General features: G+C 36.8%; 1 protein-coding gene and 1 long non-coding RNA gene across 12 annotated transcripts in view; one reads left to right on the plus strand and one right to left on the minus strand.

The window, feature by feature from the left end:
* The window catches only part of LOC138155945 (uncharacterized), a 40,067-nt gene extending 33,663 nt beyond the window's left edge, over window positions 1-6,404 (minus strand). The window contains exon 1 of one of the 2 annotated variants that reach the window (XR_011167033.1): window positions 3,755-6,390. This is a non-coding gene — a long non-coding RNA (uncharacterized lncRNA). Of the gene's footprint in view, window positions 1-3,754 lie in introns of both variants that reach the window. The other variant, XR_011167032.1, reaches the window with a different exon arrangement.
* The window catches only part of ASAP1 (ArfGAP with SH3 domain, ankyrin repeat and PH domain 1), a 631,037-nt gene that overhangs the window by 519,007 nt on the left and 95,011 nt on the right, over window positions 1-17,019 (plus strand). For all 10 annotated transcript variants that reach the window (XM_069081239.1, XM_069081237.1, XM_069081236.1 and 7 more), the window contains one exon: window positions 3,131-3,200. In XM_069081239.1, the coding sequence (XP_068937340.1) occupies window positions 3,131-3,200 (70 nt within the window). The remainder of the gene's footprint in view (window positions 1-3,130; window positions 3,201-17,019) is intronic.

A 17,019-nucleotide genomic window follows, 5' to 3' on the forward strand; every position in this document is an offset into this window, starting at 1 on the left:
GCTTACCCATCCAAAGCCATGATTGATGCATCCCATAAAGTCTCAGTTTTGCCTTCTTGGTATAGTACTTGTTTTTTTCCTTCTTTGTTACCTAAACTTAAGGCATTTGAGTATAGACAATAAGGCCATGGGTATTTTTACATTACTGTCTTCTTTCTTGACATTTGTCTTCTGTAAACTTCCAAGTATCTCAGATAGTTTTCTTTATAGTTACTTCCTATAGCATCTAGCTTGGAGAGATACACACATATGCTATTTCTCAGTACATTATATGTGAATATATTCGTGCGTGTATAGCTATAGATATATGTATACAAGATATCCAAATCTAAATTACATATTGAATGCAATCCTATTGTTGACAAAAATTTTATTAAAAGAATTAATTTTAAACATTTCATTCTTATTAGAAAATATTCCTGACTTAATTGTAACTCAAGAACTCCTTGCCTGTTAATGACTCTATAAACTCCTATTGAGACTGAGTCTGAGTAGGATGTTTAATTTCACATTTGTTACTCTCTGTCAGATTTTTAATTCCCTCCATAAAGTATCACAAAATATTGGCCAATCTATAGAAGCTGCATATAAAGGAAAGAATTTTCTAGGCTAAAGATATATTTTAAATGCATATGGTAAAACATTTATATATATGGATATAGATATTGATATATATAGATATATAGATATATACATACATACACACATATGTACATATGTTATGACCATAGTAATTTACTGTTTGATAAACCCAAAGATCCAAGCGTTTGGAACAGAAGCTCATTATTTCACATAAACTATTGGGAAGACTGAAAAACAGTATGACAGAAACTAAATATCTAAACATCTCATACCATATACCAAGATAAGGTAAAAATGAGTACATGATTTGGATATAAAGGGTGATAACATAAACAGATTAAGAGAACATGGGATAGTTTACCTGTCAGATGTATAGATGAGGAAAGAATTAAGGACCAAACAAGACTTTGATTATATAAAATTTAAAAGTTTTTGCACAAGCAAAACCAGTGCAACCAAAATGAGAAGGAAAGCAGAAAAGTGGGGGGAGGGGGGAGGTAGATTTTTATAGCAAGTATCTCTAATAAAAGCCTCATTTCTCAAATATATAGAGAAGTGAGTCAAATTTACAAGAATAAAAGTAATTCCTAAAATTATATATGGTGAAAAGGATATGAACAGGCAGTTTTTAAATGAAGAAATTAAAGCTATCTATAGTCATAAAAATGCTCTAAATCATTATTCATTAGAGAAATACATATTAGAACAACTCTGCAGTACTACCTCATTCATACCCATCAGATTGGCTAATATAACAAAAAGGGAAATGATAAATGTTGGGAGGAGATGTGGGAAAACTGGAACACTGATGCACTTTTGGTGGAGTTATCAACTGATCTAACCATTCTGGAGAGCAACTTGGAACTATGCCCAAAGAGCTATAAAACTGCATACCCTTTGATCTAGCAATACCGCTACTAGTTTTCTATCCCAAAGAGATTTTTTTTTAAAGGAAAAAAAAAACCTATTTGTACAAAACTATTTATAGCAGCTATTTTTGTGGTGGCTAACAACTGGAAATTGAGGGGATGTCCATCAATTGGGGAATGACTGAACAAGTTGTGATGTGTGATTGTAATGGAATATTGTTCCTGTATAAGAAAAGACAAGAGGAATGATTTCAGAAAAAAACTGGAAAGACTTACATGAACTGAGATGAAGTGAAGTGAGCAGAACCAGAAGAGCAGTGTGCACAGTAACATCAACATTGTATGATGAACTTCAGAATGACTTAGCTATTCTCAGCAATACAGTGATCCAAGACAATCCTAAAAGACTCATACTGAAAAATGCTATCCATTTCTAAATAAAGAGCTGATGTCATCCAAATACAGACTGAAGCACGTACTATTTTTGACTTTTTTTTTGGCTTGAGTTTTATTGCACAAAATGACTATTATGGAAATATTTTATATGATTGAATACATATAATGTATATCAGATTGCTTACCATCTCAGGGAGGGAAGAGGGAAAAGGGAGAGGAATAGAATTTGGAATGCAAAACTTAAAAGAAAAATAATAAATGTTAAAAAATTGTTTTCACGTAAAATTGGGGGAAAATACTTTTTAAAATTATAAAAAGTACTGTAAAAAAGATTTTTTTTGGTTTTGTTTTTGTATATAAGAACAACTTGAAATTATTTTTTTAAAAAAGAAAAAAAACAAGCTGTTGCATTCTCTGAATGAAATCTCCCTCCCCCCCAAAAAAAAGAGAGAAAAAGAAATAAAATGTATGTAGTAAAGGATTTTATAGGACTTTAAAGAAAAAACATGTAATATGAAATAATTTTAGTTATTTATAAAAACGGTTCATTGCAGTATCATCCAAATGTCAACAATAGAGCTTATTTATCCATTCCATTACTGATATATTCCATTCCATTTCCATTTAAGTGCTGGGGAAAATGTAAGGTGGTAGATTAGTCACCGTCCCATGTGTACAAATATGGAGAGCACCCTAGTGCCATTCAGACCATTAGGACTAGGATTAATAAAAATAAGAAGACCTCTTCACATGTAAGAATTTCTTTTGCCTACACTCAGCTTTGAAAGTCATCAGAACAAAGTTTCCAAATTCTACTTGTTTCACAAGTATTTATTGTCTCCTCTGTTCCATTTATTATTCATAAGTAGCTTTACATCTAAGTTACTAATAACTCTTTCTTTTCAGTAACCTGACATTTCATATTGTTTTAAAAGTTCCCTTGTATTTGTTGTGACATATATGTGATCTCTGGATCCATAGGAAAGTAGACTACTGTGCAGAATAATTGAATGTATGAATATAAATGAGCATTATTTAGCTCTTATCACATGCCAGACACAGTGCTAAGTACTACCCCTGAGACAATGCTCACTCTCTAGCCCCTGTCTTATATTGTACTTCCTGGGTTATTTTAATACCTGTCACCTATGATAATGGAAGAAAAACTACAGTTGAATGTTTTTAGAAAATCCTATATTGCATAGCTCTGTCTGAAAATGAATTAACCAGTTTTTCCCCCTATTGCTGATAATAAATTATTGCTTTGTTTCACTCACTTTTAGGCTTCGGAAAGTATGGCAGAGAAGAAAGTGCACTGTAAAAAATGGAATTCTGACCATATCACATGCAACAGTGAGTTAAACATTGTTTACTCTAGTTCATTTGTTGTATTTCCTGTCTGAACCACTGTAGGTGTACAAAGGTATTATGATGTAACCACCCTCAAATTCAGTTTTAAAATATTAGAGACAGTTCGAAATCATTCTACTTAGGATATTATAGATAGAAGAGGATTGTTAGTTCCAACTCTGCTTATATTTTGTGTTTTTGACATTTCCCTCTAGAACTTGTTTTGTTCATTTTAACTAGATCTGTTATTCTTTGGCTTTTTATTGAATGTCTAGGCATCTGACATGGTGCCAAATATAACCCATTGATACCAGGATATGGTCTGCCTGTAGTTTGAGAAGACTATGTTCATTTCGTAAATTGCAGTGCCTGCTTCAAGTCTCTCTCCCCGGTTCAGCCCGTCCTCTATTCAGTCTAAAGCATAGAACCAGTCATGTTAATACTCCCTCCTTTCCCCTTCCTGCCTCGGTAAACTCCAGTGGCTCCCTCTTGCCTCAGATTAGTACAGAATTCTCTGTTTGACTTGGAAAGCCCTTTAAAATGCAGATGTCTCTTACCTTTTGAGTATTCTTACGCTTCACTCCCTGACATATCCTCTGATCTAGTGACACTGACCTCCTGACTATTCCCTGAATAAGATGCTCAATCATGTAGCTCTGGGGAATTTTTCTCTGGCTGTTCCCCATGCCAGGAATGCTATCTCTCTACCACTCCTCCTAGTGACTCCTTGACTTCCTTTAAATAGAAATTAAAATCCCATCTTTTACTGTAAGCCTTCCCCAACTACTCTTAATTCTGGTGCCTTCCCTCTGTTAATTATTTCCTGTCTATGCTATATATGATTTCCTGTTAGATTATAATCTCCTTGAGGGCAAGGGCTCTGTTTTATCTCCTTTTGTATTTCCAGCACTTAGCACAGTGCCTAGAACATGGTAGGCTTTTAATAAATATTTATTGATTAGACCAGTGGAGCTTACATGCCTTAAATCCTTAGCTATATGGTCAAATTGTGGACAACAATTGTTGTCTGGATATCTGTGGATACACAGAGAAATATAAAAATGTGATCTCTCTAACCATGTTATTCTCCTCATTAAACTCCAGTGACTTTCTGTCACTTCTAGTATCAAATACAAATTCTTCTCTTTGTCATTTAAAGTCCTCCGCAAACCAGCTCCAAACTACCTCTTAGAACCTTACTCCTCTGTAATCAGACTGGCTTTCTAGCTATTCCTCATACATATATCATCTCTCATTTTCATGTTTTGTATAGGATACTCCTCTATTCCACTCCTCTAAAGTACTCCCTTTCCTATTTCCACTTCTTAGAAGACCTAGCTAGCTTCAGAGTTCAGTTCAAATATCAACTCCTTACCTGACACCCATCCCCCAACTATTAATACTTCCCCACTCCCCTGATATGGCCTTGTGTTTATTATTTTTGGCACTATACCTATTTTGCATATATTTTTATATGTTCATGTTCTCTCCTAAAATATTTATGATTCTTGAAATCAGTGGGGTTTTTTTTTTCATTTTTTATTCTCAGCACCTAGCACAATGCCTGATACATTTTGAGTGCTTAACAAATTTGCATTTTGTTTAATTTTTAGTACTATTGTAATAAAAGTTCTTATGATCACAGAATCTTAAAATTGAGCTTTAACATCCCTGGCATATGGTTAAAGCTAAACCTCAGAGGCTTTCAAAGTCAGTCTGTATCTGAAAAGGAGTCCGCTTTGTATCATACCCTTTATATCATACAAGGTCATTGTACTTCTGCTTAAAGACCTCCAGTGAAGGCAGAAACCTCACAACCTTTAGGAAGCTCTAATTTTTAGGGAATCAGGGCAGCTAGGTGACACATTGAATAGAGCACCAGCCCTGGAGTCAAATCCAGCCTCAGACACTTAACACTTATTAGCAGTGTGACCTTGGGCAAGTCACTTACCCCAATTGCCCTGCCTTCCCCCCCCCCCTGCAAAAAAATAATGATGAAGCCAATTTTTAGGGAATTTTTTTTTCCCATCAAACTTAAATATACCACTTTGCAACTTAATTCTATTGCTCCTAACTCTGCTTTCTGGGGACAAGTAGAACAAATCTAGCTCCTCTTTCACATGAGGGCCTTTTAAGAACTTCAAACCAGCTATTGTATCTCCCCTAAGCCTTCTCTACTGCAGGGTAACCATTTCCACTTCCACTGATTTACTTCTCGTGGTTTGAACTCTAGGCTTTTCACTGTTCATCTGTAGACATTGCCCCATGTGGGCCATACACATACTTTCTCAACTTCACCCCACTTAAAGTAAGTGAAAAGTGCTCAGTCATTCTCACTTAGAAGCCTTAGATTAACTGGAAAAGCCCTTCACATTGTAGTGAGGTTGCATAAGAATCATGTTTGGATGAGCTGAGGGAAGCTGGCCATGCCCATGGGTCCTCTGTAAATTTCCAAGCTAGTTTGAACCTCATTTATTCAAAAGATTTGGAGCAAGTATATTCCAGCACACTCCTAAGGAACAAAGGCAAGACTGAGCAGTGGCTACAAAAGGTGAGACACAAGATGGTCATCTGCTCTGCAGGCATTTTGGAACAAAGGATATCTCTTGATTTCTCACAAACAAAGGGAGGCTCCGAGAAGAGGCCAGCTCTTTCCCAAAATTCCCTTTCTGGTGTTGTCTGTCCACAGACACCATATTATAATCTTCTGTTTTGTTACTCAAATATTTTCTTCCAGTAAATTGAATTTAGTTTCAACCAGAAAGGGTGAACTGGAGATACATATAAATATGAAATTGGGCAGAGAGCCTAACCTCTACCTCAGTGTTAGTAATTTTCCTGTTTAGGACCTTAGAGCTCTCTTGACTAACTAAACATGTAATCTTACATCTAAAATAAATTTCCTAAAGCCAAGGAGGAGGGCACCAGGTGAACATTATATTTGTGGGTGTTGCCTATCTTAGTGTCCCCAGCACTTAGCACTATGCCAGGTACATAATAAGCACTTAATAAATGTTTATTAACAGATTGATACCAACAGAGACTGATATGATGCAAAGCACTTTATATATGTTATCTCATCATCCTATGAGGTATTTTAGCTAAGAAAGGATAGGTGGGTAATATAGTTATTAATATCCCTATTATCTAAACAAATAAACTAAGACTCAAAGAAATATAATTATTTGCCCATTTCTGGATCCTGTAAACTGCTTTTCTTGCCTCTAAGACAATTCCAGATGTGACATTCACACCTAGAACTTCTTTACTACCAATACAGGATCCTATTGCTACACCATTTGAAAGGTTGTCATATTGGAAAGATTTTTCTTGTTGGCCTCAGGATGGAGATGTATGGTGAATGGTGGAAGGGAAGGAAGTTAAGCAGTTCTGGGGCTGTGCTAAATACCAGAAATACAAGCCAAAAGAAGGATAGTCCTTGCCCTCAGGGAACTTATATTGTAATGGGAAAAGAGAACACTTAAAAAGAGAGCTGAAAATCTGGGAAGGAAGTTGGGAAAGATGCCTGCGCTGAGGTGAAGTTGAAAGTAATTTGGGGAGTCATGAGCTGCACCAAGTTAGAAGTGAGTGTGGCTGCCATGGGTACTTCTTCAAATAGAGATTTCGAGGGGGAAATTGATCAAATGCAGGAGGAGGCCATTATTAAAAGACCATTGGGGCAAAAGTGGAAAGTTAGCAGCGGAGCCATGGACTGAGCAAGATTTGAAGTTACCTAGGGCTGAAAGTTTAGGAAGATTATTTCAGCAGAAACAATAATTTCTTAATTTCTAGAGCAGCCTGAAAGTGGAATAAATTGCCTCATTAGATAATACATTTTCTGTCTTTGGAAGTATTCAAGCAGAAATTAGATGACCATTTGTCAAGAATATCATAGACGAGATTCAGTTTAACATTTCTTCTATTTAATAGTTATTCTGACTATTAACATAGTTTCTACTATGTACAAGGTAGTAATTCATGTTCCAAGTATCATTTCTTAGATCACTTGCAACTCTGAGATTTTACTATGTAAAGAATATATAATCATAGAATTTTATTTCTTTTATTAATTGGTCCCTCCCATTTATCCCACCATACCCCAAATGACCAAATTAGAAACATAAAATAAAGCCCTCAAAACATTACATGAATAGTCTAAGAAAACAAATTCTTACACCGGCTGTATCCAAAAATGTTTATCTCTTTGTACATTTTAAGTTAATCACCTCCCTGGCAGGAGGTGAATGGCATATTTCATCTTTATTCTTTTGGACTCAAGGCTTACCATTGCTTTATCATTATCATTATAATATTAATCAGAGTTCTAAAGTCTTACAAAATTATTTTTCTTTTACTGTTATTTTATAAATATCATTTTCCTAATTTTGCTTACTTGGCTCTGGATTGTTTCATAGAGGTCTTCCCAGTTTCTTCTGAAACTATCCATTTTGTCATTTCTTATGGCACAATAATATTCCACATTCATATTCCACAATTTATTTAGCTATTCTCTAGTATAGTTTTTTTAATTTTCCAAGAAAAGAGCTACTCTATTTTTTGTACTTACAAGTCTTTTCCTCTTTCTTCGATTTCTTTGGGGTTTTGGACCTTATAGTGGTATAGCTTGGGTTCAAGGGTATGCACAGTTTAGTAACTTTTTGAGCATAGTTCCAAAAATTTTCCAGAATGTCTGGACCAAGGTGGCTAAGTGATTCAGTAAATAGAGCACTGGACCTGGAGTCAGGATGACCTGAGTTCAAATCCAGCCTCAGACACTTGACCCACTTGCTAGCTGTGTGACCTTGGCCAAGTCACTTAACTCCAATTGCCCTGTCTTCCCCTCTCCAAAAAAAACCACCACTACCAGAATGTCTGGACAAATTCAGTTCCACCAGCAATGCACCAGCATAAGTACCTGTTTTCCCATAGTGCCACCAATATTTGTCATTTTTCTCTTTTGTCAATCTTGGCCATTCTGATGAGTATGAAGTGAAACTTTAGAATTGCTTAAATTTGCATTTCTCTAGTTTTTATTAATTTAGAGCATTATATGTTGATAACTTTAATTTCTTCCTTTCAAAACTGCCTGTTCATATCTTTTGACCCTTAATCTGTTCAGGAATGGTTTTTAGTCTATCAAATTTGAATCAGTTCCTTATGGAAATGAGATCTTTATCAAAGAAACTTACTGCAAAGATGTTTTCCCAGTTATGTTTCTCTTCTTTCTAATTTTAGCTACATGAGAGAATGACAGGATTTTAGGGTTGAGGGGGAGGGAACCTCAGTGGCTGCCTAGTCTTAGGTTTATCTAAAAGACAATTTTTTTTAAAAAAAACACCAGACAGGTGGTCACCAAACCTCTGCTTGAAGACCTTCAGGGAGGGAGAATCTACTGTTCCCCTGAGTGAGGCCATTGTACTTTGGGTTACTGTTAGACATCACTAGTACTGGAAGTTAAAACATGGTATAGAAATACAATCTGTACTACTTAAATCAGAGCAGAGTGAGACCAGGGTCACAAGGTTGAACTCTCTCTGTACTGGCAATTGAGTTTTAAAGAAAAACCATATTACAAAAGCCTAGCCTACCTAGTTTTCTTAAATAGATTTCAAATTCACAAGTTTAGTAATAGCCTTGAAGGTATGGAGGGATGCAACCAGCCCATCAACACTACTGGGGGACGGGGAAGGTGTGGGGTGAACGTTCAAAGGTATATAATATGGATTTAGGTCCAGGAGCAAATTTGCATTGTAAAGAAAAGTGGATTAATAAATAAAATAGTTATAGCTGAAATCAGCAAATATGCCATGAACTCTCTTGGGCAGTTGACATGTGAGCCTCATAGTATTCAAAGTAGGAGCAGTAAAAGAAGATAAAATGAGAAAATTGAGCTGCTTCCAAAGGTCCGATGTCCTTTTGAACTTTTAGCCCATGTTGCATAGCTACAGCATCGATGTCCAGACTGGAATGTAACAGACCACATTTTCTATTGAGATGATAGTTACAAAGTTAAGGTACGGTAAGTTAACTCAGAACCTAGAACCATTCTCAGAATTGAAGGGTACCTTAAAAGTAACTATCTAGCCCAATTTCCTTTTTATGATTAATTTCCAATATAACATTCCTGAATAATTGTCATCCAGATCCTGCTTGAGTACTGTGATAATACCAGAGAGCTCAGCATCTCTGAAGATTGCTTTTAGGAACAGATCTTATTTAAATTATGCCAGAATCTGCTTTCTCCAACAATAGCCCTTTGAATACTTTAAGTCTCCGAATATACTTTAGCTAAGTCTTCTTTTTTCCAGATTGGCAATGTAAAATCATGACTACCTAAATTAATATACCAACTGATATAATCAGATGACTTTTCATTGTGGAAAGGTGTGCCTTATGGCTAATAATATTGTCTTCCCTGAGTTGTGAAAAACAGTATCTGAGCAAGTGCTAGTTTGGGGGGACATTTCTTGTATTGGATATCTTAATGTAAACATGTATACGCACACAAACACATATTTCACCACCTTAAATTTCAAAACTTGCATAATTTCAGAGTTGAGAGGGGCTTCAGCATCCATCTACTCTAATTCAAACCTGAAAAAGAATCCCTCCTAATGCAAGTAACCTTCCAACTTTTGCCATAAAACCTCCAATGAGTGGGAACCTTACTACTCCCTAAGACAACCCTTTCTGTTAATGTCAGGTCTCCTCATTACAAAATGTTTTCTTATATCAAGCCCAAATTTGCCTCTTTACATTTTTTAACCAATTTTCCTCTTGACGATGACAACCCTTAATATACACAGTGGGTAATGGGTTGTTGTGAGGACCTGGTACCTGGTACCTCCCAGGGTGGTTGTGAGGACCAGATGAGACAATAATTGTGAAGCACAGTGCCTGATGCAGTAAGAACTATAGAAATGTTAGCTCTTATACTCTGAGGGATTCCCAAAGCCCTTAGCCCTTTGAAACTATACTTACCAGATATGTTATGTTTTGAGAATTGTTGATTTCACAAGTAACATTTTCAGTCATGGTATTATAAAATAGATTGAGAATAGCAGTCAGAATAGTAGCCCAGCAGACTATAGAATTCTTATTCTCCTCCCTCCCCTCATTCTTTGACCACAATTTTTTCTCTCAAATTTAATATTCTGTCTGAGTCTCCGTTCTGACTTTTGCAGCTGTGGACAGAGCTGCAGCTGCTTCAGTGCCTTAAATAAATCTTCTGCTTGTCTAGGCGTGTGTTATTGCAAAATTGTCTGGAGGCAGATTTTCCTTCTAGAAGATACTAAGGTAGCTTTTTCCTTCTTCCTCTTCTAGAGATTCTCTCTTGGTTTTGTTTTTTTTTTTTTGCATTTAACCTACTAGCCCAGAGCATTCTGCTCTTCAGTCCTTTCCTGAAGCACATACATACTGTGATGCTGTCAGATTTTATTAGCTCACTCAGGTCAGATCTAGAGAGCATTTGAGGTGGAAATTCCCCAGAAAAGTACCCATTGCTGTTCACTACTCTATTAAGGACTTTCTACTTGAGAGACTTAATTTTTCAGACTCAATATATACAAGGAAGAACCTTCAGAAGTAGATTCCAGGATGCTTTTACTTGTGAGTTTTCATATGAGCATACTAATTTCCTTTTGCTAGAGAAAAAAATTTTTCCCATAGTTGAGTATAATGTGATATGTTCACTTTGCCTTTTAAAATGTTACATAATACTCTGTGCTCCTAAACATCTTATTTCTCCCACCACAGCCTTTCCTAGAGCAGTTTTCTGGATCTCTCCTCTTCCCTAACACATCATCTTTATATCATCCTTATTGACATTCAAGTTATATCCTACCCTAGTGGATTATAATCTCCTTAGACGGGTCTCTCATTTTATCTCTTTCCCTAGCATCAAACATAGTGCCTTATATATATGTAAAAAATTTCTGATGATTATACAAAAGATCAGTGATTTCATCTGTGTAGGGTACTTCTAGTGTCAGACCTCCTTCCATTGGTGCAGATTTTAACATGTAACTATAGAAAATCCTAGGTAATCGCCTGCAGGGTTGCATGATTTGACTCTTAGCTCATAAGCATCAGGGGCAGAACTTGGACCCACATCTCTGGACTCTTCCCCATGACATCATCCTACCTTACACTCTATGTATAATAGGTGCAAGGTGAACATTCATTACAGAACCACTGAATTTCAGAGTTAGATGACACTCAGTGGCCATATAACCCATGGTGGGAGAAAAGGTCTGTCTAAAACATACCTGACCAGGTGAGTTAGTAGAGAATGGGATCTGGAGTCAGGTACCCCTGGATTCAAATATGACTTCAGACACTTACTAGTTGTGTGATCCTGAGTAAGTCACTTGACTTGTATCTGCCTCCATTTCTTCATATGTGAAATGGGACAATAATACTACTTACTCCCTAGGGTTGTGAGAATCAAATGAGATATTTATAAAGTGTTTTACAAGCCAAAAACATTATATAAATACTTATTATTATTGTATCTTGCCCTTCTCTGAATATCTAGTGAGGAGGAAGTCATTACCATTCAAGCAATCCATTCCATTTTCTGATAACTCTGATTGTTACCAAGTTTTTCCTTATAACAAACCCAGATCTGCCCCTTGGCAACTTTTGTCTGTTTCTTCCACTTCTTCCCTATAGGGCCAATTACAAAAGTCTAACCCTTGTTAATGCTGACAGCCCTTCATATACTTGGAGACAACTCTCACTTGAATTAATTAAAGAGAATGGAATCAGCCATCTTCTACACCAGAACATGAAGCCATTTGTGTAATCAGTGCAGTCTTGTTTTTAGTACTTCAAAAGCCCTTAGAAATCATAAATAGCATAATCTCAACTTATGATATTGGGCACTAAAGAATCTGTTAACCATGGGGCACCATCTTAGTCCTGTACAGGGCCTAATTATCTGCCACTGTCATCATCAGAAGGGCCAATATGTGTCGAGGGTTCCTCTGAATACACTTAATCCTCCTCCATATTCGTGTTCTATTGGTAGCACCAGGCATACTTAAGACCTGGTATCTAGAACACAAGGTACTTTTCCATTAGCAGGACAGCCTGCTTTTGCTATTAACTAAACCACATTTAATCACATCACTGCTCCCTAAAGTATGGTCTCAACAGACTGTCAACTGGCTTTTCTTGACTTTGCAAACTCTCCTGTGATTACTGTGAATCTGAGTGGAAATTAAAGGCACTGGTTTCCTGAGAGATTGAATTTCAATTATCTCCTTTAAAAAATGCAAATATATTTCTATTCATAGAACCTTGGGATTTAGCATGGAGCCTCTTTAGTACTTGGGAATTCCTTATACTTTTTCATTGAATTTCCCAGTGGAATCTCCTTTCAAGATACTAAGTGAGTGTATGCTATTTCACAGAAGTGCAGTATTTTAGAGTTAGAAGGGACTATAGCAGTCATCTCCCATAATCAATACCTAGGAAAAAAAAACACTAGGGCACACTCACCATGTGGCAAAACTAGCCTCAGCTTGAACACCTCCGGTCAGTGGGATCCTACTTCCTCTAGAATCAACTTATTCTCTTTTTTTTTAAGCAGTTGGAGTTAAATAACTTGCTCAAGGTTACACAGCCATTTAATTTTTGTGTGGGTGCCAAGTATCTGAGGCCAGAACCGATCCCGGGTCTCCCGACACTGGGACCGGCACTCTTACTCACTGCACCACCTGGCTGCCCCAACTTATGCTCTTATTGTTAGGAAGTTTTCCCTTATAAAGCTTACCCCTTGGCAACTTCCCACGCATTTCAAGTTGCTTTGATAAAAATGAATTTTGAGTCAATTTACCTTATGGAAATTTGCATTGCCTGGTTTTAGCCTTTGAAGAAAATTACATTTCAAGTTATGTTTTTTCAAGTGGAATTTATGCCTTCATATAATCTCTCCAAGTTACTCTGACACACATGTGCATATGCCTCTGAATGACCTACCCTCAACAATTTTGATCAGTAGTTAGAATTTGTTCCTCAGTTTACATTCAAAAACATCCCTTTGCTAATCCTATGGTATTTGGTTGTATGAAATGTAAGCTCCTTGAGGGCAGGGACTGTTTTAAATAAAGTGCTTCATGTTTAACATTCATTCATTTCTAACTTCAGCATCTAGCAACCCTACCCACCACAGGGTAACCACTTCACTCAATAAATGCTTGTTGGTTGATATAGGTAGGTTTTTGTCATTCTCTGGTCCAATCTATCAGAAATCTCATAATTCCCCAGCAGATTTTACTATACTTTTGTCAAAACAAACAAACATAAGTCTTATTTAAAACTCAGTAACTCAGCCAACAGCTGGAAGAACTAAGAATTTAAAACAGGTCATCTGAATTCTATTTCATGCTTTTTTCCCCTATCCCATAGTACAGTTTCCTTTGTAAAATGAGTTCCCCCCCATCTGGGATCCTAGAAAGCTCCCCCTGAAGTGTTGAGTTAATAGGATGAAAGCCACCATCAAACTAACAGGGAAGGCAGCCATAATATAGTACAGTGATCACTAGAACAGACTTTACAAGAACTAGTTTCAAGTTCTAGCTCTAAGACTTGAAGTAAGTCATTTCCCTTTGGCCTCAGTTTCCTGATCTATAAATTGCAGGTTCCAGATTTGATAACATCTACCATGCTTCTAGCTCTCTGATACTCCAGATCCTTCAGTATCTGGACTGTGGTGTCATCAATATAACCATCTCCTATGCAAATCAGAACCCCTGCACTCCTCATTAGACAAATTTCAAGAGTAGCCATAGTGCTTCTCCCCCCCCCCAAAAAAAAAAAAACATTTCATCACCTGGGAACTGCCCTTCTGTGATAAGCCTCTAAATTCTGGTAAAAGTAGAGTCTCTCCGAGGGCCCATATTCAGAGTCTTCCAGAGGCAGCTATGATGCACAATGCATCAATTCATAGACTTGAATTCAAATGCAGTCTGAGACACTAGCAGTGTGACCCTGGGCATATCATCTAACCTTAGATTAGCCTCAGTTTCTTCATCTGTAAAATGAGGATAATGGCAGCACCTAACTATTAAAGTGGTTGTGAGGATCAAAGGAGATATTTTTAAAGGGCTTAGCACAATACCTTCACATAGTAAGTACAATCAATAATCATTAAACATTTATTAAGTACCTACTATCTACCAGGACAGTGCCCAGCACATAGCAGGCACTTTAAAAAAATGCTCATTGCCTTCTACTCTTTCTGTCTTGACAAGACTTGTCAGAGTGTGCTCTGTATTTAGAATCTCCAAAAAAAACCAGCATCTCCACCATGCCATGGTGAAGCACCAGGGTAAATAAAAATTGTGTTAGTGGCATTAATATTGCAGTACAAATGTTAATATTATAGTATAAATATCAGAGCTTGCTTTAAAAGCCAACTCACAAGTGTCAGAAACTATAACACTTGGAAAAAACTTACATTTCCTGGACTGAAAATCAATAACTATCATCATTTAATAGTCTGAGTAATGTTCTCATCTGTGCTCCTGAACTTTGCCCAGTGGTTAGTATATTTTGTTCATTTATGGACAATAGTCCATCCTTCCAATGGAATGAATGTTTTATTTTCCCCAAAGGTGTGTCCACCTTCCATCTTAGAATTTGATTAACTTAAATGCTTTCTTGAAACAAACTACCCACTAAAATCTATTCTAAGACTCAACCATTCGACACCATTTATTAAGAACTTATTATATGTTAGGCACCATGATAAGTGCTGGGGATACAAAAAAAAGGTGAAGACATACCTGCCTTCAAGGATCTTGCATCTAGTAATGGAGGCATCATGCTGATAAACAGACACATACAATATACCTAAAGTGGTTAAAAGGTAACCTTGGAAGGGAAGGCAATAGCAGCAGACAGGACTGGGAAAGGCCTTTTACCCAGGTGTCCATTTGTGCTAGGTTTTGAAGGAAGCCACGACTCTAAGAAGTAAGGAACTAGAGCATTACGGGCATGAGAGGGACACCCAGTAATTCAGGGTAGAGCAAGAGTTAGGAGGTGGGGTGGGACTAGGGCTAGATGTATAAAAATGTGGTCATCTGCTTAGAGATAACAATTAAAACCACACTCATGATTTAACCAGCTTTTTCTTTAGCTGATGAGGTCACCAATTGAAAGTATAGAACTAGAACATATACCAAGCATTTGCTAAGCCCCACAGATAGAAATATAAGCAAACACGATAGTCCCAGCCCTCAAGAAACTTACATTTTAATGAGGAAACGCAGCACATAAAAAGAAATTGGAAAGTAAGGATGGGGGATAGGGTTAGGGGAAGACCCACAAAGGGGCAAGGCTGCTGGTGAAGGGGGTGAGAAGAATTCTGGAAAGAAAGACAAGTTGTGAATGAAGTGAGTTTGACTGAAGCCCCTTGTGAAATGGTCTGGATCTGAGAGACCCTAATCAGTGAGAAAAGAGGAGAGGATCCAAGACAGAGCTTAGAGGTGTGACACGAATAAAAATCTAGCAGATAAGACTGAGAAATAGTAATTAGACACCTAGGAGGAGAACCCAGAGAGAGAGCATCGAGGCAGGAGAGGGGATCTACAGAAAGATTAATAAGGGTGAGAATTGAGAAACAGATATTAGATTTAGCAATTAACAGCATTGATAACTTTGGAGAAAGCAGATTCAGTGAGTGATAAAGCTGGAAGTCAGAATAATCAATAAAAAAACAATTTTATTAAGCACTTACTATGTACCAGGCACATTGCTAAGCACTTGGCATACTAAAAAAGGGAAAAGACAGCCTCTGCCCTGAAGGAGCTTACAGTCTAAATGGGGGAGAAAACATGCCAGCAAATATATACAAACAAGTTATATAGAGAGTAAATAGGAAACAATTATAATTAAGAGATAGAAAGCACTAGAATTAAGAAGTGTTGGGGAAGGAAACTGAAAGGGGCTGAGGAATGCGATAAGAGCATATAGATGTGAGGAGTAAGTTAAAGGAAGACACATGTACAAAAATATAGCAGCTTTTTTGTGGTGGCAAATAATTGGAAATTGAGGGGGCACTCATCAGTTGGGGTATGGCTGGACGAGTTGTGATGTTTTATTATTGTGCTATGATAAATGGCATGGGGGATTATTGCAGAAAAACCTAGAAGGACCTATATGAATTAATGCAGAGTGAAGTGAGCAGAACCAGGAGATCTTTGTACAGGGTAATAGCCATAGTGTAATGATCATCAATAGTGAAAAGACTTATCTACTCTGATCAATACTGATACAAGACAGTTCTGAAGGACTAATGAAGAAAAATGCTGTTGAGAGAGAGAGAGAACTGATGAACTCTTAGTGCAAACTGAAATAGAATTTTTTTTACTTTCTTGGCTTTTTTTATTTGCAACACAGCTAATATGGAAATATGCTTTGCATGATTTCACATTTATAATTGACATCATTGTTTGCCTTCTCAATGGGTGGGGGAGGGGCTGAAGGGAGAAAGAATGTAGAACTCAAATTTTTTTTAAATAAATGCTAAAAATAAACAATAAATTTTAAGAAATTTGGAGGTTGAGGTACTAGTGAGTGGGAGGATATGGAGCAGACTTATGTAGGAGGTAGAGTTTTATCTGAAATTTGAAAGAAACTAGAAATTCTAAAAGAGATGAGAAGAAAAGGCATTTTAGGCAAGGGGGAAAGCCCTGTGCAAAGACATGGGGGTGGGAGTTGTAGTTTCATTTCTAAGGAACAATAGGAAGACCAGTATAACTGAATTGTAGTATATGTAAAGGGGAGTTTTGTATAATAATCGTAAAGGTTAGGT

Source organism: Petaurus breviceps, unplaced genomic scaffold, assembly GCF_028583685.1.
Source record: "Petaurus breviceps papuanus isolate PSGF00001 unplaced genomic scaffold, PetGlider_PUasm1.0 98, whole genome shotgun sequence".
Taxonomy (NCBI): domain Eukaryota; kingdom Metazoa; phylum Chordata; class Mammalia; order Diprotodontia; family Petauridae; genus Petaurus; species Petaurus breviceps.